General features: G+C 45.5%; 1 protein-coding gene across 3 annotated transcripts in view; it reads left to right on the forward strand.

Annotated features, from left to right (window-relative positions):
• Positions 1-22575, forward strand: part of jarid2b (jumonji and AT-rich interaction domain containing 2b) — a 100064-nt gene that overhangs the window by 74838 nt on the left and 2651 nt on the right. For all 3 annotated transcript variants that reach the window (XM_076106517.1, XM_076106519.1, XM_076106518.1), the window contains 13 exons: positions 3958-4179; positions 7361-7602; positions 13055-14480; positions 15537-16102; positions 18891-18983; positions 19788-19906; positions 20121-20191; positions 20393-20507; positions 20718-20823; positions 20912-21094; positions 21311-21441; positions 21728-21914; positions 22373-22480. In XM_076106517.1, the coding sequence (XP_075962632.1) occupies positions 3958-4179; positions 7361-7602; positions 13055-14480; positions 15537-16102; positions 18891-18983; positions 19788-19906; positions 20121-20191; positions 20393-20507; positions 20718-20823; positions 20912-21094; positions 21311-21441; positions 21728-21914; positions 22373-22480 (3569 nt within the window). The remainder of the gene's footprint in view (positions 1-3957; positions 4180-7360; positions 7603-13054; positions 14481-15536; positions 16103-18890; positions 18984-19787; positions 19907-20120; positions 20192-20392; positions 20508-20717; positions 20824-20911; positions 21095-21310; positions 21442-21727; positions 21915-22372; positions 22481-22575) is intronic.

Below are 22575 nucleotides of genomic sequence, written 5' to 3' on the forward strand. Positions count from 1 at the left end.
GTGGGTTACTATGGAATATAAGAGAGCCATATTTCACTGCTGTTGAACGGTTACTTTTTGCCCTGCAGAGCTCCTTTAGAAGTTAAAGAGAGCAGGTAAAACTCCATTATTATCTGTACAGGGAATCTGCTTCTGTTACAGATTTTCTCCGGCTCTCTGAGGAGATAATTAGAAACTTAGAGCTGCTGAGTGAAACGTGTGATTCAAGGCACAACCAGATTTATTATTACCAGCCTCTGTTTGTTTTTTTTGTGTTTTGGAAAAGCTTGATACGAGAATGAAATTTGAACTAAGCTTTCAGAATGGATTTGATGTGACATGTGGGAACCACAGGTCCCCCGACTGGCCAGTAATAGCTGTTCTTGCACTTTAAAATGAAAATGAATCTATGTTCAAAGATGTAGCTCGTGCTTTTGAAGACAAAGTTGGACTAATTATTTCAATATCTTTATTGTTTTATGTTCACATCATAAAAGCAGAAAGTAATCCATCAAATCAACGGCAGACTTGCAGCAGTCTGTTGGTAGGAGAAGAACCGGGATTTTCTAGCTTTCACAGTGTTCCCTTCAGGACTTTATATTCCTGTGTTCTTCTTTTGCTCTGCACTGGAGGCTATTTAAAGGAGAATGCTTCAGTGTTCAATGGTACTCTGTCTGCATGGTGCTGGATAGCAGCAGTCAAAGGGATAGTTGTCGAGGGAAACAGGGCGATGCTAACTTCTTAGGTTGTCGAAGTAAACATAGATTATTTTAAATTGGCCTTCCTATTAGGTGGCTAAAGCACATTGCGCTGCTTTCCTGTCCACAGCAGTGCATTGCTTTGCTCCCGTGTCAGTATTCCTGTCTGTTTCTCCAAACTGGGGCAAGCCGAGCGCCATCTACTGTAGGTAGTAATACGCTGACTAGATAAGTACCTTGTACAACCCAACTTCAAATAATCCAAACTATCCCTTTAAGCCGTAACATGTCCTTTCCTTTCTCGTTAGGAAAGCCCAGTCTTTAGTCACGGTGTCATTTATGTATTGAGTGTATACACTTGTACACAAGTGTTTCCAAGCTCAGCTCCATTGTCCACTTACAGTGTGACTGTTTGTGTCATGTTGCACACATATTGATTCCAAAAGACTGGTTACTAAACATCCATTTATGTATTCTCTCATTCTAAAAGCTGTATCCACACGGGGACCACGTAAAGTATTTGTGAAGTCTTGCTGCTAGTTTCTATCTTAATCTAATATGTATTAAGATATATTCCTTGTGTAAGTCTATAAGAAAATGTAATCATTTTGGTGTCATACTTGTGTTATCTCTATATTTGTATAAAGCCCCTTAATAAGGTATTGAATGTGTAAAATCTAAGATAAGTATTCGGCACCCTCCAAAACAAGAGTGCTAATTAAATAATTGGCTTGGCTAATTCCTTATTCACTCCGTAATTTTAAGTGCTCTGTATATCTTCATGCAGGCTAGTTAAATTCAGCCAGTTTTTCCGAGGATTAACATTATTTTAATTGACTTATAATCACGCATTGCTTCCCATTAAGGCCCTTTTTTAAAAACCATAGCCTCTACAAGGGTGATAAAACCCACAGTAGTTGCTCATGCTATGCAATCGATTTATAAAGGATTCATAAAAACCAGTGTTTCGTGCTCATGAACAACTCTATACAATCAAGGCTATGAGGATGTTGCATAACCACACGTTCTAGTTAACTATAAATCAATAATACCGAACGCACAGTTTAAACATTTCTAAATCTAATTGTACAGACAGAAAATGATTTTAATTCAATTGTGCCAACTGTTCCTACACTTTCTAGTCACACACACAGGCATGCATACACTTCTCAGCCGCCCATACTGTATGTATAAAGGGAAGGCTGACGGTCTCTTCTTCTTCACACTGGCCTTGCAGAGCTAGTTTTCCTCTGGTGGAAGTCCATTCAGAAGCAATCTGTACAAACGGGAACACACTCACAAGCGCTGAAGCGTTCTCCTGGTCTGTTGTTTCAGTTGTGGCAAAGTTCAGCCCTATTGCCGAGCAGATTTTGATGTTGTTTTCCGAAACTGCTACACTCTACAAGCCTGCCTTCGTTTTTTTTTTTTCTGTAGGAGTGGAGCAGCTGTTTGCACACTGATTTACGAGTGCAACATTATGAGATTTAATAACATAGCTTTGGGCTTTATGACCTTTTATGAGAGTGTGTGTCTACATTCAGCTAACGGATGTAACGTTATAGGCTATCCACTGCCAAACACCATTTACCTCCCTCCAGCAGCACGTACGGAGCTAGATTTCTCAGCGATGACGATGAAAGTGATCGAGTGTGACTGAAAACGGAAAGAGAGGGATTGACAACTTTTTTTTTTATCCAATCGGGGGAGAGATTGACATGTTTAGAAGATTGAAAGCGGTACATTTGGGATTATGTTAGCAGTGACTTTTTGGTTTTCTAAAGTAACTCTTGTACAGAGTTGGATGTTTGAGCACATGTACAGGTATATATGTGTGTCTCAATAAAACTGTCAGCATCGGGAGACTGTGGAAAAGTCCCTGTTACATGCTCCCAGTGCTCTGCTCAGTTCTAGCCATCAGAATATGTTGCTCGTCATCCCCTCCTTTTCCTTCTACACTGTATAAAGTTATGCAACAAGTTTTGCTCGAACCACCACTACTTCTGCTAGTGACATTTGCAAAACATTGCAACAAGAAACGGAAGCATAACGGATACGTTTGAAAACTCCGGGGTTACTTCCTATTGTGGACGAGCGTAAACGGATAAGTTGCAAACGATGACGTAGACACCCGCGGACGCTACTTGATTGGTTCTTAGCAGTCACAACGTGTCCTTCACTGATTCGTCACGCCCCTATCACGTGAAAATCACAAACGACAACATCCTTGATTATCGATCGACTACCAGGTTAATTCAACATTGACAACTGGTTACAGGCGTTGCTGACCTTCTTGTCTTTACTAGCAGCTGTTGTCCAGTTAAAGTCTGCATTTTTGCGAAGGGAAGCAGCTGTTATTGGAGCGATTAGCGGGCAGCGTGACCTACGAAGCAGATGTCTGAAGTCACGGTTAGCGGCTTTGAGACGGACGACGGACACAAAACGGGGGCCTTGCCTTTCCTTATTCATGGTTATTTTGTTTTGCACAACAATAGCAGTAATTGCTCTCCAGTACGACAGAGACTGAGAGTGAGAAAACAGACAACGAAACCGAGAGGGAACGAGTGAGATGTGTGTGTGAGAGAGAGAGAGAGAGAGAGAGAGAGAGAGAGAGAGGGAGAGAGAGAGAGAGGGAGGGAGGGAGGGAGAGGGAGAGATTTTACGTATCAAGCACAGCTTTTCATAATTAAAGACCGGCGCCCGGTGTACGTGAATAGTCACGTGATATTCGTTTTAAGGCGTGCTGGTATGAACGGAAACAATGCCGACGGAGATCGTTTTTGTTTTAAAACGGATGTAAAATCAGATCCAGTATAAATGCAGTTTAAGTAAAACTGTCAACGCTTTGCAAACCATGTGAACATTGTGGTGTGTATGCAAATGCAACAATGGAGCCGCTATGTGCAGAGCAGTTTACAAAGCTTCAATAGGCCACCAGCGGGGATAATGACAGCAGCACAATCACCATTATTCACAAATGCTTTGGCAGCTTCTATTTTTACATTAATACTTCACTACTCGTTTATTGAGGTTGATTCATCTGTAATTTCAGAGATTAGAATGAAAAAAGAGACTTTTTTTCCACACATAGATTGCTGGGGGTCTCAAAAAAGGTGTTGAGTGGGAAACAGAATTACAGCAAAGCTGTGTTTTTCAGTGCCCGTTTCAAACTCTAATTATTTCCCTTTTCTCGCTCTCCCTCCTCCCCCAACCTACCTCTTTATTATTCATCTCCCCGTCTCTGTACCCTTTCTCCTCCTTTCCTGCACCTCTCTGCACTCAGGTTCATCAGCCCTGCCCAGCAACATGGCCTACTTCGGAAGCTCCCAGGAGGAGGAGGACCTGGAGGACGATGAGGAAGAGGAGGAGGAGGAGGTGGTGAGGAACGGAGGTGGGATCCACTCTCAAGGTGGGGGAACCAACAGCCAAGTGTCGGCCTCCTCCTCCTGCCACTCGACACCCCGCAAGGGCAAGTTCCCCACCAGGCAGCCCCTCAACGGGCACGGTAAGGGCAGGAGAAGAAGAGGTTGACAGAGAAAAGCAGAAAAAGAAAGAGAGAGAGAGAGAGAGATGGATGAAAAAGGAGGTGAGGTAGATTGAAGGATGATGCACCAGCAGAATAACTAAAGAGAAATGGAAAGATTCATTTTTGGAAAAAAAGAGTGATTGATGAGAAATGCAACTGAGGAAGAGAAAACCTTTGGCCAAACAGGAGCACAGAATGAGTCATGGGACAGTGGACAGAGTGGTAGTGCTGTTCTAGTATGTGAACGTGAGCAATTTCCTAAGTTTGCACTCTTGTTTTTTCCACTGCAGAGACAGGGTAAGTCACATGGGTTAGCATAGCGGCACATCAACTCTTTCCACCCCAATTAACACTTAGCTTGCTAAGACCTAACAAGGTGTTTATGCACGCACTGCAACAGCTGGCCAGGGCCCTCGACACACACACACACACACACACACACACACAGCGCAGTGACAGCATGCGTACACCCCTTGGGGCAAGTAGACATTTGGACGAATACACAGACTCACAGTTGTGCACAACATTTAGGAAGTTGCATGCATGCAACTGAGCCCATAAACGAATCTCACTCCCAATCCAAAGATTGATGACTGTAAAAACAAGTGCGCTGCATCTTGTCAAGTGATTTTTGTTTTGTAATCCAGAAAAAGTTTTTTTTTTTTTTTTTAACTAATAATCTTACTTCACAGGCAGATTTTAATAATTAAGACAATCAGGCTTTTGAGGCTCAATCATGGATGAAAACTGATAAGATGGAGACCTTTCTTTGCAGTGTAAAAGGTCTAACGTGTACTTATTTCATAGGATCCATAATATTGCTCCTAGAGGTTTTTATTTGAACAAAGCAGCAGAGAAACGATTTTAACCTGGAGGCCCTCCCTCCCTGGCAGACTTTAGAGACACACAATCCTTCCGGCCAGGCGTTTCCCCCACAAAACAACGGCTGGATTTTATGGTTCCTCCTTTTTCGCCCTCCCTGAGACTCTCCCTCCCTCCTTAGTCGGTAGAATCGCCGCGAGAAAGGTTCAAAAGGTGAGCGCTTTGCTCAGCTCTTTACTCTGTCATCCTCTCAAGTGGAATGTGGAGGAGGAGAGAGACTGGCGGGATGAAGAGAGAAGGAGGGAGAGGGGTCCGGTGCACCGTTCTTGGAGAAGTGTGCACTGCCTTTGTATCTTTCACTGACAAGTGTCTACCACCCAAAACAAGCATAAATACATACTCGTTCTTTCATGAACATCTGTAGCTGCAGCTTGAAACATAAACTGTACATATGCACATATCTGCAGAAGGAGCACGAACTAGGATAGTGAAACCTGTTTGAACAAATCCGGGCTTGTTGTGTGCATGAGGACAGCTTTAGTCTCCTTTCTTATCTCGTATACCAACACTGTTTGCAAAGCAGCTCGGCGCCTTCACTGTGATATACTAAATAAATAGATAAGAGGGAAATAAGCAGATATACTTTGTAGGGAACAATAGAGATGGGGGGGGTTAAGGACACCGAAACAGACGTTTACACACACACAAGTGTGTACACACAGTCAAGACAGGGTCATTGCTCCAGTGTTGAGACAGTATTTGTGCTGTGTTGGGTATCAGGCACACACACCCCTCAGTACATTTTGTGGTTTTAAGATTGGTGTCAAACATCACACTTTAATACGCAGCTTGGGCCACCCTCCAGCAGGGTTATATGGGCTCTGAGGGAGGAGGAGGAGGAGGAGGAGGAGGAGAGAGGAGAGAGGAGGAGGGGGAAACAGTCGAGGAATAGAATTAGTGAAGGAGAGAGAAGCATTTTATTCTGGGAGGTAAAGCGAGACAGGAAAGGCCCTACATTGTAGGCCATTCATCAGCGCGCCGTCTCTCCCACTCGGCCGTGTGCCATGTTGACATTGCTAAATTAAACAGCTTTTATTGGGCTCCGTTTCTTGCTTAGCTCACTTCTCAAAATGTCAGTATTTCTCTAATTTTTCATAGAGCTGGGGGCCCGAGAGACTCGCAGGCGCTCACTTGGGGTTATGAGTGGATACAGTATAGCACAAATACACGCGTCTTCTGTAGACCAAAATGTGCACACGTATCATCATCATGCTGTGCATTGCACGTGTGCTGTAAATGCTCTGTGTTTGTGTGCCTCGGCCTCCCGTCATTCTTTCCATACAGCTGATAGTACGACGCCGTGAAACTTTGAATTGAGCCTCATTAAAGCTGAAGAGGGAGCTATTGAATGCGTTTGTCAATTACCACGCTCCCGTTGGACCTGTTTAACATCATCCCCGGGGGTTGGTGAAGTCTGCGTCCATTTTGAACAGGTTCTTTGACATGTAGTATAAAGACGTTTTCATACACCTTAAATCATGCATATTTTACTGATTGGGCACTATTTGTTAGCTATTTGTAAACCCTGTCACTCCTTTTCCACTTGGTCGTTGTGGTTTGGTGTGCAAGGGGTTCATATGCCATTCTGCACTACAGGGGGGGTATTGAGACTTATGTCCACATATTGGCATTGGCATAGGTAGACGGTAGCCTGAGAAAACATAGTATATGTCCGAGGGTATTTATGCCTTGCTACCTGATAGGAACTTACCACAATATCCTGTTTTCTTTACAGCGGCTACATTTTTTAATTTAATTTAATTTATTTATTTTACTTTTAACTTGTGCACATTAGGAATTAGGAACTAGGTTGCAGAACTTGAAAAAATAAAACGTGTAAATATACCCTTTAAATTCCTAAATCTCAACAGTGAATCATGCCAAGCTTCAATGCAGAGTGTCATGTTGCTGCACTCCTTGCAGAGTACTAAATCTAAGAAGAAGCTCAAACTCTCTCCATTATTTTTGAAAGTATATTTCATATACTGGGAGCAGATGGACAACTACAACCAGTAAGCTTCATCAGTGATCCCTGGTCCCGAAACAGTACAATGTTGTTTCCTCATTTAGCTCTATTAAAGATGGTGTATGAAAAAAACATTTCTGCTAAATGCCATCTCAGCAAAATTCAAATCTAATTTCAAGTATGTGAATAGCCACTTCAAGCTAAAAAGAGATCTGTCCCTAGTTGTGTTTGGTTTCCTCCTCTCCCACCTTAAGAATGATAAAAGAAGCACACCTGACTCTTCTCTTCCCCCCCCCCCCCCCCCCCCTCCAGTTTTCAACAGCCACGGTAAAGCAGGGACCAGGGAGAGTCCGAGGCCCAAGGCGGGAACTCACGGCAGGGACACGCCAGCCCCCCCGCTGCCACCTCCGCCGCCTCCACCTCCGCCCCTACTGAGGGAGCGCAGTGAGCGGGCGGAGGCACGGGAGCACACGAGGCAGCAGGCCCTGGCCAGCAGCAGAGGCTCAGCCAACGGGCTGCCACCGAGGAGAGCTGCTGAGGAGCTACGCAAACAGGTACTGTATGGCCAGGAGCAGCCAGTATTATAATTTCAAAGCCATAATATGCTAGATATCTTATGGAAAGGAAAAGGATGAAAGCATGTCTATAGCTTCCTCAGGAGACCTTGGGAAATGTGACGGTAGCGTACAGAGAAAGTATTCTCCAAAAGGGAACCTTCGATGGCAGATGAATGGTTTGCATTAGCTATTAAACTTGAGATGATATGGAGTTTTCTGTATTTATTGGCTCGAGGTGCAGCATGCTTTTTTGTCCATTATGCGTACTTGAAATCCTCCCCTCTCCTGACTCTTATTCTCATTTTCCCATCTGTCACATCCTCTTTTTTTATCTTCTCTCAATGATTTATCCTAACTACTCTTGTGCCTTTCTTCTCCCCGTTCTCTACTTACTTTTAGTTGCTGATTTCCTCCTTTGCCTTGTCCTCCCTGTGCTCTTCCTTTTCCTCTCCTCTCTCCTCTCCTCTCCTCTCCCCACCATCTATTGTGTCTGGGAGAGTAATGATTGTGTTTTGGCCTGCTGCGACTGCAGCTATATTTAGTAATGCTGGCTAGAGCCTGTGAAGGCCTTCCTCCCTCTCCGTGGCACGTAGCAGGTCTCAAGGAACCCCACAAAGTGAAAGAAGAAGAGGAGGAGATGGTAGAAAGGGGACAGAGGTGGCTTTCGTCAGAAAACCTGCATTCGTATGATCACATCAGCTAGTCAGAAGTGAACTGTCTGTTGAGGCACCACATTTCATTCTGTCTTTTTCTCTCTCATAATCTATTTTGCTTCCTTTCTGTCTTCTTTCCCATTTCCTTTTCGGCCTTTTCCTTCCTGTTGAGTGTCGACCTCCTATCCAGCGCTATTGTTGCTGTAATGTGCTGCCGCCGATGCAGACTCGGGCATGTGCTTCAGGTTTTCCGAGTGGCTGGAATTGTCCAGCAAAACCAACAATGCCTCTCAATGAGAGTGACTTCCTGCCAAGCCAAACTTCAGCTCCACTAACTCACTAGTCTTTGTTCTATCACTCTTCCTCTACTCTCTTTCTGTTTCAATCCGCTGCTGGCACCCTGCTTGATTCTTTTGACTCCTGTCGTGGTGTGTTTTTTGCTCTCATTCTACCTTCCTCTTGTTGCATCTCTCTCTCTCTCTTTCTCTCTCTATTTCTCTCTCTCTTTCTCTCTCTCTTTCTCGCTCTCGCTCTCTCTCTCTCTCTCTCTCTCTCTCTCTCTCTCTCTCTCTCTCTCTCTCTCTCTGCTTCTGTGTCAAAGAGACGGATCTTGCCCTTGACAACATGGCTCCAATCATTTGGAAGGATTAGTGCTTCTTCTTTTTTTTTTTCTCCCTCTCGCTCTCCCTTCAATTAGCATGAACAGTATGTGTGTTAACCGTGTGTGCTCAAGACTCGCACACATTTATACACACGACCCACTGCGAAAATACAGACTAAGCCATATAAAAGGTTAAGTGATTATGTAGCCGTAAAAAGAACGTGTGTGTGTGTGTGTGGAACCGAAGGGTAAAGGCATTATCGTAATTCAATTCGCAGTGATTCCGTTCTGCTTAATTTAATAGCGGTTTGTATCAACAAAAATACATGCGCCATAACAGGACCTTTTTATAAAACAATATGATTCTATCCATTTTAATTAAATAACAAAAGCAGGGATGTCGGCAAAGCAGCTGCACAGATCAGCGAGCGCAGGTGGTGTGCGCAGGGCCAAACCATTGAGCCGACTCGGCACCATTCGCAAAGGACTCTGCACTTTCTTGTTTGGTTGTTTGTCCTCTGCCATCCTCAATTAACCTCCCTCATAATACTACAACATGTCAAAAGGGATAATAGATAACACACACACACACACACACACACACACACCGAGAAGAATTCAATGTTTATTGAAAATGAAATGCGTTTCCCTCAGTTCTCTCACGAAGCTTCTTGTTGCAGCTGCTGTATGTGGATCTCTCCCCGTTAGTTTATGAAAGGGCTTTTGCATTGTGTGCGTTATTAGTGCCAGGCTGTACTGACCTTTCTCTAGCTGCTTAAAAGTCAACCTGCCCAGGGCCGCATCGCATCGCTCCCTAATAAGACAGCAGAGGGGAAAGAAGGCTTAAGCCGGATTTATGCCTCGCCGTCGAGGTGTTCTGGCAGTCGCACCGTAAATGACTCCGGCATCGGAATTGATTTGTAGCTCAGCACGAGATTTAACCCGTTGATAGTCATCGCACCGCCGTAACACTTGATGGATGTGTTGCACGCCGTCAAGCTGTGTCACGCGTTCATTATATTCCCAAAGTTATGGCGTTTACATTATTTCATGCCCCTGGTGAGAGAGAGCATCACGGGGAGGAGGAGCGTTGCACTGGGAATGGTTTTGCTAGATTACAAACGAGAACAATACGGAGCGTTTCTTCAACTTGCCACGTGTTTTGCCTTCACTTCAACGATCTCTTCCGACATCCGACGCGTTTCGGAGAAAACATGAAATAGCCTTGATGTGTAGTTACATGTTCAGTGAGGGGCCTGCCACCACCAGTGGTACCTCAGGTTGACCTAAGGAGCTTCTGCTACATCCTGACAAAGAGGTAGAAATCTGTCTGTGACCACATGTGATTCAAAATGTGCACAAGCGCTCCTGCGTCTCCCTTCCTTTGTCACTCAGCAGGGCTTTGCAAGGGTTAAACTAGCTCCTGTCTTACTCTATCGTCTGGCTCTCTCTCTCTCTCTCTCTCTCTCTCTCTCTCTCTCTCTCTCTTTCTCTCCCCGTTCTTCTTCTCAGGGCCGGCTCCTGCAGATGTTGCCTGTTAAAAATCTTCCTGCCAGGCCTCAGCTGGGCTATAGCAACACATGATGTCATCTAGACCACCTCCCTCCCTCCCCCCTCCCCTTCCCTGCTCACATGCGACCGAAATCCACTCCAGAACAGTATCCGGCTGCCTGTGTGTGTGTTTGTGTTCAGTTTTTTCCCTTTGGCTCCATTGTCCATCGTCCCTCTCATTTCTCTCTACCAGTGGCTGTTAGCGCGAGTGAGCTTCCATGTCCTTTTCCGCATCTCTTGCTCTCTCTTTCTTTCCTTCCTTCCCCCGCAAAGTATTTAAACTAGCTCCTGCCTCTTTGGCTCTGCTTCGTATTTCCTTTCTCTCGTCATCACCCGTCTTGCCGTCCTTCTTTGCCACCAGACCGAATAATTAAAGAGAGAAAAGTGATGGAGACTTGCCGAGCTCCCCTGAAGAGGAGCCGGTCCACTGAGCCCTCCTGTGGCAGGAAGCGGTCACGACAGTGTGGTGTCTCTCGGATTCAATGCTTTGTCAGCAAACTGTGGCTGGAGAAATATCGTAGCTATCTGGAGAACTGCTTCTTTAGCAGTTAGGTACTTTTTCAGCATCAGTGCAGCAGTTGAACGTTGTGATATTGTGTCCCATTGGTAGATAAATTCTTTTTTTTTTTTTGTGAGGAACGCACATAATGTGACTCGCAGGGCTTGCTGTGCAGCCTTGTTTCTGTCTTTCTGTCTCAGTCTTCATCCCTTTCCACTCCCCACTCCTCAACACCCATTCTTTATTCCCTCTCTCCTTGTCACCCTGTGTTTTTCCATGGTGTGTGTGTGTTGGAGGGGAATGATTGACGGAGGCAGGGTTAGGTTTCAGTCCCCCCTTATCTTTTAATGGCTTGGTCTTTGTGTCGGCCCCCCCGCCACCTGAGATGAACACAATACAATACATGAGCAGACACACACACACGTATACATACATATATATATATCTATATCTATATCTATATATATCTATATATATATATATATATATATATATATATACATATATACACACACACACACACACAAGTGTGACACGAGAGCCCTTCAAAGGCAAACCTGTCAATGGGCCGGCTGTCACCTCCCTCCTGTGGCGCCCCAACTGTGATTGATAACTCCATCTCTCCCATCCCTCCTCCTTCCTTTCTGTTTTCTGTGGTTCACTTCCAGCTGGTCTGGACAGAAAGGCACGCGGGTACCGTGGACGGATGGCGGCGAAATATTATCATTAATTTTCTAAAGACAGCAGGGCTCCATGATGGCTGGAGTACAAGCGTGTCTTTCCCAACCTTGCAATGCATCGTTTGGATATGAGAGAATAACAACAAAAGGAAAAGTATATATCCTGCTCAACCCAGTCAGATATCGGCAGCCACATATCTTTAATTTTACAAGATCTCCTAACACTGTATCTCTCTCTCTCTCTCTCTCTCTCTCTCTCTCTCTCTCTCTCTCTCTCTCTCTCTCTCTCTCTCTCTCTCTCTCTCTCTTCTCTTTCTCTTTCTCTTTCTCTCTCTTTCTCTCTTATATATATATATATATATATGCACACACATTGGAGAGAGAGGAATGAGAAACTCCTGGCAGCACTGCAAGTGGGCCATGAAAACAACATGGACGAGGAGGGAGAGGAAGAGAGAGAAGTGGATGTTCTTAGAGATGCATAGTGGGCAATGTAGAGATTGAGCTAGACAGAGTCCTGTACAGAATTACATTTTACACAATGGATTCTTACATGTGCTGATCCAGCTGTAAAGCTCTTTGCACTGAGGGAGAGGGTGGCCGTGTTTCTTCACACAGCTGTAGCCAGTGGGCCAGCCACGGAACCAGACACCACTGTGCCAAACCACTGATCCACAGCTGGAGGCCTCAAAGGCTTCACACACATTCATGTACACATACAGTCTCTGTCTGTCTCTCTCTCTCTGTCTCTGCTCAAAAAATTGAATTATAGCGTTTCAGGAAAACTGTTAGCAAATAAAAGGCTGTTTTTATGTGCCCGGATGGGATTTTATTCCGTCCCAATGACCCCACCTCCGACCTCATACTGTCCAGCCATCTGCTAGCAGAAACCATGGAGTGATCCCTTCTCTCCCTCTCATGCCATTTCTCTTTTATCTGCCCGTTCTAAACTGTTGTTTATCTCGGGATGTAGTGGGTTTTGGTTTGCGCATATCCTAAATCTCTGCCTTTGTGTTGACAGCAGTTTGAGCTGCAGTTTACAAAAGTGTACTGCGTTTGAAAGTATAGTAATCAAAAGAGTTGATCGGTTGTCAAATGAATAGTGTAGACTTCCGCAAATATGTTTGGCCCCGTCATTGTGGAGTGTGGGCGTGCCCACGCCCGTGTGTGTGTGAGTGTGTGTGTGTGTGTGTGTGTTGCTGTGCTTTCTGATTATAGAATTGTATCTGTGTGTGGGTTACTATCTTTAATGCAATACTGTTTTTAACTTTTTATATTCAGAGGTCTCATCAAACAGGATTATTTTGGAGATATAACCGCCCCCCCCCTCCTTCCATTCCAGCGAAGATTCCTGTTTTCCAGAATATTTCAATTACTTCATATCCATGATTGATCCAAAACATTGTGATAAGGTTCTTTATCTTATTCATCTAACTTGTCCTATCTCTATCCCATTTCCTCTCAGGTCTCTAAAGTGAACGGGCTGACGCGGGCGGGCTCGGCACAAGCTGTCGGTGGTACCAAGAAGAGCCGCGACTTCCGACTGCCGTCCAAAACTGTGAAGAAGTACACAGCCACCGTGTCCAAGGGCCACGTCACCTACACCAAAGCCAAACAGAGAGAACTGGGCAAGAAAACCAAACTCAGCAGCAGCAACAAACACAACAGCGCCTCGGCACCATCGTCGGCGAACAATCACAATCAGCATAGCCAGCCAGCAGCCAGCAATGGGCTGGCTAACTCAGGAAAAGCAGCGGCACCAGCCCACCACAGCAATGCAAAAACCCGCAAACAGGTGCTACTATCCAATGGGCTTATCAATGTGGCTGCCGTCGCCCGCCTCAACGGCAGGCTAAATGGGCAGCGGTACAACACCCTGGCCAAGGAGGACGGGCAGAGACAGTGCCAGCAAGGGGAGTGCCCGGGTCGAGAGGGACTGCGTAACTCCAAGCGGCGTCTGGAGGTGGTCCTCAGCTCTGTGGGGACAGGGGTTGTTGAGCAAAAAGCCAAAACCACTGGCATTGAGGCCAAGAAGGCCAAGCTTCAACCCGCACCTCTGGAGACGCGCAGCAAGAAGGCGGCCAATCAAGAGAAAGCTGCCACACAAACCACCACTCCAGTTTCCAACGGACACGAATCAGACACACCCCCTTCTCCCAAACAAACTCCACCTGTTACCCCACCTCCTACTCCTCCTCCTCAACAAACCCCGCCTCCTAATACACCAGCAGCCAATGCGGAGCCGGTGAACCAGCGACCCAAGCGGGCGTCAGCCGGCAAGCTGATGTTGATTCGACAAGCACAGCAGCAGCAGAGCAGGTCTCACGGTCGGAACTCCTCCTCACCCTCATCAGGCCCGAATCACCCACAGAACCCCAGTCGCGCCAACACTACCTCAGACCCCCAACAGACCTCTGTGTGTTCCTCCAACACCTCCTCTCTGCTGACATCCACCAGCAACCCCGGGCAGCTCAAACCAGCAGCGTTTCGGCTGGCTGACCGAGACAAGGAGTGGGAGCGCGAGAAAGAGACGGCACGCCAGAAGGAACGTGCGCAAGAGAAGGAGTGGGAGCGCCAGCGGAGCAGGCCAGATGGGTGGCCGGCTCTGGGTGAAGCCCCCGTCTTCCGGCCGGTGCCGCGGGAGTTCCAGGACCCCCTGGTGTACTTGGATGCGGTGAGGGAGCAGGCCGAGGTGGCTGGAATGTGTCGCGTGGGCCCACCACCAGACTGGAGGCCGGAGTGCAAGCTGAGCGAGGAGATGCGTTTTGTTACACAGGTGCAGAGGGTCCACATGCTGGGCCGGCGCTGGGGCCCCAACGTGCAGCGGCTAGCCTGCATTCGCAAGCACCTCAAATCTCAGGGCATTACCATGGATGAGCCACCTGTCATTGGTAAGTGAGCCATACAGGGGGGGGGCACATATGTATATGTGAATGGTACACAAGACAATTTAGTCTACGAAACTCCTTCCTGAGTTGATTGAATTAACTAAGCAATAAGCCACAGGTTTCTTCCTGCAGGCTGCCACAGAGGATCAGAGCCATCGATTGTATGGGAGTGTATTAAACCCAGACACCCCATTCCAAACTCCTCCTCTCAGCCATGTCTACGCTTGTGTTGAATGTAGATGATGAGAGAAGGATAAACTAAAAACAGTATATTAAAAAAAAAGCCTTTTACCTTCTCAGTATCCTGCACTTTGTAAACTGTGTCTTGTCACATCTGCTAGGACAATAGCAGCAAAGGTTGCCATTTCCATTGGTGTCAGTGGCATTTCGCCTGATTATATCTTCCCGTTTATAGATGACAGTAACAATGTGGAACAACTTGGCGAGGGGCCTGACGGGCCATAAAAACAATATTTAACCCCAGATTGTCTGGTCACCTTCCATTTCTCACAATGACATCAGCATTTTATGAGCCTTTAAACAGCCCAGCTAAGACGGAATCTGTAGAAGTGAGTTTTTCCGTTCCCGATGCATACGCGGTTGTTGAATTGTATTAGTTTTGCACTGGTTCATGTTGGGCATGTGCTATGCCGTGTTTGTTGCTTTTAATATACAGCTGTATTCATTTTAGCCCGTTTTGGTACGCGGCCGTTAGCCAGAGAGATCTGGCAGCCTGTGAGCCACAGAGGAGTGGCTTCAGCCAGCCAGGACACCCTGGTTCCAAATGACTTCCTTCACTGCGCCCAGCAGATCAGTTTTACATTAACAGAATTTGTGTCTCTGTTTGGCACAATGATGGTTCAGATCATTTTGAAAGGTGACGGATCAATTGGCACTTTAAAATGAAATGAACTGGGATGGAGGTTTTGCCAAAGGTGCAGATGCTTGATACATTTTTAATGTTACCATGAGACACATGGAGTCCTGCATCAACCTTCACAATTTGTATGACTACCCACTGTAAGCTCACTCTTCATGTTTCCCTTCTGCTCCACGCAGGTGGCTGTGAAGTGGACCTGTCACGTTTTTTCCAGCTCATCAACGACATGGGCGGCATGCAGCAGGTGATGGACCTGAAGAAGTGGACCAAGCTAGCCGACCTCCTGCGCATCCCTAAGTCGGCGCAGGACCGGCTGGCCAAGCTGCAGGAGGCGTATCTCCAGTACATCCTCTCCTATGACTCGCTCAGCGCTGAGGAGCGCCTGAGACTGCAGGCCGAAGTGCTGCAGGAGAAAAAGAATCTGGAGTCGCGCCGGGGCCCTCTGGAGGGTCTCTCGGACTCCTCGGCGCCTAGCGCACTGGTGCTGCCACGCTACGAGCCCAAGAACGGGCTGGTAGGTGGAATAGTGGGAGGGGCGACGGGGAACCACCGCGCCAATGGAGTGTATCATCGTCTGAAGGAGCTAGAGGCTCAGGTCAAAGCGGGCCGGCGCCGGCTCTTCGCTCAGGAAAGACAAGGCAAAGAGGACAGGCAGCTTGGAGAGGAGCAGCAGCCGCAGCAGCAGCAGCAACAGCAGGAGGAGGACAGGGGCGTCCTCAGTGACCAGCACAAATGTATTAACAAGGTGAGGATGAAGGGAGCGTTTGCTGTTTACGTGACGTATTTGAAACGTAACGGGCAAGAAGCACATCTTTTCTGTTTTTCTTTTTAAATGAGGTTTTGGGATCTTAAAGGAATACTTCAACCACAAAACGGCGATTTTTATATTAATTCACCCCACTCGTGCTACCTTGAATTCTTGAAGAATACTGTCTTTTTCTCACATGCCTCCACCGGGAACAGAGTATCCAAAAACTGAGGATTGAAGTAGATGGGGGACGTATTTAACAACCGCAAAACTCTATCAAAACATCCATTAACAAATTCGCACACAACCAGTATAATCCAACTCTCATTCATACAGTCGTATATTTACTACTTCCAAAACACGTGCATCGTGCAGTGAGCATACGATTGGATAAGTGAGAATTGGATGTTACGGCACAAGTTCAACAGATGTTTTAATGTAGCTTTGCTGTCGTTAAACGCGGCACCCTTACTTTAATTCATCAGGACGTTTCTCTTTTACTTCGTTCATCGTGGAGGCGTGCAAGCAAAACAAAGTTTTCTTCAAGAATTCAAGGTAACGATGGTAATGGTGAACTCTTACTGACAGCGTTACTAGTCCAGGGTCATTTCAGCGTTTGCTGTGAAGTTTACAGCCATCTTTGCATCAGCAGTAGCATTAACATACAGAAACATCTGTGGATGCCGCCTCCTCATTGGCCGGCCCGCCCCCTTAATCATGGTTGCCCTTGTTTTCATTTTTCTCTACTCATCACAAAGACACATGAACATTGTCTTGGTTTTATGTTAAATTCCAGACCTTTTTATAGCTTGTTGTCGGTACCTGAACAGTCTTCAAAGGCCTCATTATTGCTCAGCCAGATGTCTGCATCTCACAACTATCTGAATCACGACTACACCTGAGGTGCAAACGTCCTACACTTTCCATATTATCGCCACTTAAATGTGAGCGTTTTGATATCACTGTGCCCGTTCTAAAGTACCAACATATGCCCCCTATCTTTAGAGGAGGAGCTACGCGGTGCTATAAATAGTTACAATACACTATATGACTGGGTTTCATAGATTGTGGTTTATAAAAGCAAACATTTTGCACATTTGTTTGCATGCAGAAGTATGTGTAAATGTGTCATGTTGCTGCAGTGTTAAGACCGGGTTTTTGTTGTGACGGTACCATGCACCTCTTATGGTTTTGCTAAATATTTCTGTGCAGCTGTGTGTGTGTGTGTGTGTGTGTGTGGGTGTGTGGGTAAGGTGGTCAGTAGTCTTGCTTGTGTGTATGCACATTAGATGTATTCCCACCTCCCCTGCCTGCTGGCAGCTGTGTTGATTCTGGCTGGCTGAAATGTAGGTCAGAGAGACGGCAGCTCTCAAACCAGCCCTTCCCCTCACCCCCCCTGTCCCGCCCCCTTCAAACCCCGCCTTCTCCAGCTCCTTTAATCCAGCTCCCCCCCCCCATGGCTTCTCTCCTTCAGCCCATGCCCTTGCTCTTAGCTATTTACCCAAATCTCCTCTGTCTTTCTCTATCATGTCCTCCCACCAATCCCTCTGCCAAGCCCCTGAACCCCAAACACGCACGCATCAGTGCAAAGGCTAGCGGTTCTTTATGCATGTGTAGAAATCCACATGTGCAAATGTGCAAACACATACGCCACACACGTATTGTTGATGCAATGTTTATTTGCAAAGAGCTTGTGAGCACATTTTTTTTGTCATGCCAAGGCATCTTGAAACACTAATTATTTCTGTAATCAAGATACTTACTTACCCAACTCAAATGTGGAGCCCATTTGATTCCCTCCCTCCCCCCCCCCCCCCCCCCCCCCCCCTCCCTTTAGTAACTAAATCGCTCTCTATGACCTCCCTCTGAAAAACTGAGATATCTTCAACAGACTCGACCAGGTACAGTCTACAGACAGATTCTGTTTAATGCAGTGGCATGTGAATGGCTGTCACCATCCTGACAGGACAGTCTAAATATGACCCATCACTTTTCTCCACAGCTCACATTTGTATGCATTTTTCTTGCAGTGGCCCCCAAAAGGAGGTTACATTTTACCTTTCTATCAAGAGAACAAAGTGCATGTCAAGGGTATAATTAACTCCAATTACACCAGGGAAGGCTTGGATATAAGTGCTGCTTCTGACTCTCCGAAAGAAAGTGTTGCTTACTGGGTCACTGCTGTATTTAACTGCATTATTTTACAACCCTGCAGCTTTTGTAATAATAGAAATTATAATAAGGTCAGTTCGTTTAAAAAATAAAAAAATAAAAAATCTGGATAGCTAAGAAGAAAAAAGAAAAGACAAATTGTCACTGTGAGGATGAGGAATCCACAAGGTCATCTTTCATCACGGTCCGTACCTCTGAAAGCCCCGAGCCGGCAGATTTATGTCAACCTTCAAAGCATCTCTGGAGCAGGAATGTCCATAGAGCGGGTCAAAACCATGGGAAACGTGTCTGTGGCTTGTAGGGGAAGCACAGAGGTGGAGCCGTATGGAGACGCATGTAGTACATACACATGTACAAGTTCATACAACTGTCTGTGCATGTACAGTATTTAACCATAACGCTTCTTTTTCTTTTGACTCGTAGTTCATTCATGTCCAGCAATATTTTCTTTGCTCTTAATCTATTCATGCTCTTCTCGTGGTTTACATTCCCAATACTTATGTTAGCGTGACAGAAGACGATACATATGCGGAGCGAAGTCTGGAGGCTTCTCTTCCCCTCAGATTCCTGTCGTATGCTGCGACTCATAATGTCGAATGCCTCTTTGTTGCAGGGGAAATCGGTGTCTTTGACTAACTTCTTCAGGATAGCCCGGAACACCATGACCATGTGCTTTAACAAGGAGCCAGGGGCTGCTGATGTTGAGGTTAGCATGCTTAACATCTTGTACTGAATGTAAACTGCATTGTCTGCATAGACAATCCACAGGACTCACTGTCCAGCGTTTTATTGGAACAATGTTCTACAAGTAAATGGTTCCAATAAAGACTGCTGACGGTGAGTTCTGTGGATTATATAGATAAAATATGTCTGACCAACTGTCCAAAGCCCCCAGAGGACTTAGAAAACCCTCTAATAATCACATTTGGGAAGGAACCACTGTACTATGCTGTCTTTTTATGACTCCTTTAAGGCATACTGTAGTATGACATTTTTATGATATACTATGACTTTTTCGGACTTTTCATGCCATACTATAATATGACTTTTACGGGTTTTAATGCGGTGGTGGTTGAACTTATTAGAATTTGGTGGTCAAAGGTCACTACGACCTCACAAAACTTGTTTCTGGCCATAACTGAAGAATTCATATGCTAATTATGCTAATTTCACAAAAATATCTAAAATGATGAAATGATGAAATTTTGGACAGACATGGATATAAACCGCAACATGACGGGTTGGTGGATGCATAGAAATACTAGGTGGTAATTGTATTCATTGCAGACTATACTATTGTTGTTGTATGACTTTATAACGATGACACACTAAAGCTTCTAGTGGCATGTCTTAAAATGTATATTTTCTTCATAATGAAAAATGTAGTTTTCATTCATGTGAACCTCATTAAAAATGGTATTATTCTGTTTTTACCTAAAACTTCAGTTATCTAACCTTGCTTTATGCATTCTTCCACTGATTGGCTTTCCTTCCTTTTTTGTTCCTGCAGGAAGAGTACTGGAGGATTGTGGAGCAGAGAGACAGCCATGTGGCAGTGCATTGTGGGAAGGTGGACACTAGCACACATGGCAGTGGATTCCCCACAGGAAAGTCAGAGCCATTTTCAAAGTAAGTAGCTCATTACACCACACTCACTTTAAAGCTCGCACAGAATATTCTGCTTGTGTTGCCAGACTGTCGTCCTGACCTGTTAACTGAGTATTCATAAGTATTCATCTTAGAAGGTGGACGCTGTCTGCTTCATCTTCTTTAGCCATCTTGTCTCTTCTTTATCCCTGGAAAATAATGTAGAAATGACCATTTCCTCTTATCTTTTCCTCAGACATGGATGGAACCTCACTGTCCTTCCCAATAACTCTGGATCCATTCTGAGGCATCTGGGTGCTGTGCCTGGTAAGGAATTGTAAAGGCATTCCTCTACAGCATTAAGGCTCAATAGCAAACTCAAACAAACCCTAATAATCTCTCAGTCATTTTGCCCTATAAATGCATTTTCTGGAGCAGTTCACAATGTCATTGTGTCTGTAATTTGCAGCTAGTAATAATAACCTTATGCTCTTGTTTCCTTCTCTTTAAACCCCCCTGTCTCCCTAGGGGTGACCATTCCCTGGCTTAACATTGGCATGGTCTTTTCTACCTCATGCTGGTCTCGAGACCAAAATCGCCTTCCATTTATTGATTACTTACACACTGGTGCTGATTGCATTTGGTAAGTGTTCACCAGGCTCTCTTCCTCATCGTCACTGATATAGAGAGTACACATGATAACACCGAGGTAGAGAAACCATTAGGATAAGTAACAGTATAACGGTGGACAATTCTTTGCAATTGGAGTAGATTCAACTGATTGTTACTGTGATGGAACCTTTAGTATGACTCTGTCCATGTGTGTTGATGTCTGTGTGTGTCCCTCCCACAGGTATTCTGTCCCTGCTGAGGAGAAGGCTAAGCTGGACAAGGTGGTCCATACACTGCTTCAGGCCAATGGCACCCCAGGACTAGAAATGTTGGAGAAGAACATCATGGTCAGTGTTTTCTGAACTCTCTGAAGCCACTTTGTTCCCAAAAAAATATACAGTCTCAGAAATGTAACACACATTTTTGGTCTTCCAGATCTCTCCAGAGGTGCTGTGCCGCGAAGGCATCAAGGTTTATCGTACGGTCCAGCGGAGCGGCCAGTTTGTGGTCTGCTACCCCGGTGCCTTCGTCTCTAAAGTGTGCTGTGGCTACAGCGTGTCAGAGACGGTGCACTTTGCCACGCCGCACTGGATGAACCTGGGTTACCAGGCCGCAAAGGTCAGCACATGAATCTGGGAGGGCAGATCAGTACACGGGGCTATGTTCAAATAATAATGGCACATCACTTATGTATATGTGGAAAATCAAACTGGTCGAATAAATGACCAGAGTTTTTATTTTGAGACATAAAGAAATGACACAATAAAACACATCAGAAACAGTATTTTTAACGAGAATCATAATTTGTAATGTGTGTTCCGATTTTGTGTGCAGGACCTGAAATGCCGTCGTATAGCCAAACCCTTTTCCATGGAGAAGCTACTGTACCAGATCGCTGCAGCCGAATCCAAGAGGGACAATGGCCTTCTCCTCACCACCATCTCCGCTCTACTCAAAGACCTCAGGTAGGACGCAGAATGTAGAATTGTATCTGTAAGTGAAAACTCCACGTCCTTTTAACTAATCGCTTGTTGAAGCAATCAAATGTTGCATTATGGGTATATTCATGTTGTATATAACTGCTATCCACTGCAAACGCCTTTTTAATAGAAGATGTCCCACTCCTCACATTTTCCCAGAACAATAAAACAACTTAATGCAACATAAGAGTTTGAGCACAGCTTTTGCACGATGGCAGCAATGTTTTTTCTGGCTCTAACTCGCTTAACCAGTATCTTTCTTGTCCAATAGGAACATAGAGATGCGCCAACGACAGGAACTGTACAAGGCAGGTTTGCTCTCCTCTGCCCGCTACGGCACCCATGACGGCAGCCTGGGCTCCGGGGAGGGACGCAAGAAGCCCCGTGGGAAATGGCTGGCACTTGAGTCCTCAGAGAGACGCTGTCAGATCTGTCAGCATCTCTGCTACCTGTCCATGGTGAGAGCAGAGGGCACACACGGTTCACAGACTGTGGTCGGGAGACACGGGGACTCGTTTTCTAAAATGCTTTAGTGCCAGTAGTTTTCGTATGCTTTGGCATTTTGAAGCAAGTTTTTATTAAAGTTATCTATTCCTGTAATCATCAATAATGCAAGAGTTTTTCAGTTTGTATGCATTATACCCTGCAAAAACATAGAGCTTATATACTGTACATAAAAACATCCCTATTTATTTGCACACTGGCAAGACTTCTTTTATGGCCCAATATTTTAAAGCATCTAAACCAAATGATGAAGTGATCAAATTGAATGCCACGATATTGTAATAAATTCAACTTGTGCAGAATAGTGTAGGAGTGGAAGACATTTAAATGATTTATCTCCGTAATGAGAGACTTCTGTATTGAGTGTGTGGTTCCTACAGTAATGTCTCTCTTTCGGTTTCCGTCTGTGCAGGTGGTTCAGGAGACCGACAACGTGGTCTTCTGTCTGGAGTGTGCCCTGCGTTATGTGGAGAAGCACAAGTCCTGCAGAGGCCTTAAGATGATGTACCGATACGATGAGGTGAGCTGCCCCCCCCCCCCCCCCCCCCCCCCGTTTGTTTCAGCTGTGGTTCAGTTCGCTCTCCATCCAGATGGGGGAGACATCAGCTAGGGTTT

This window comes from Anarhichas minor, unplaced genomic scaffold (assembly GCF_050575085.1).
Source record: "Anarhichas minor isolate MPS153535 unplaced genomic scaffold, ASM5057508v1 ptg000033l, whole genome shotgun sequence".
Classification (NCBI taxonomy): Eukaryota; Metazoa; Chordata; class Actinopteri; order Perciformes; family Anarhichadidae; genus Anarhichas; species Anarhichas minor.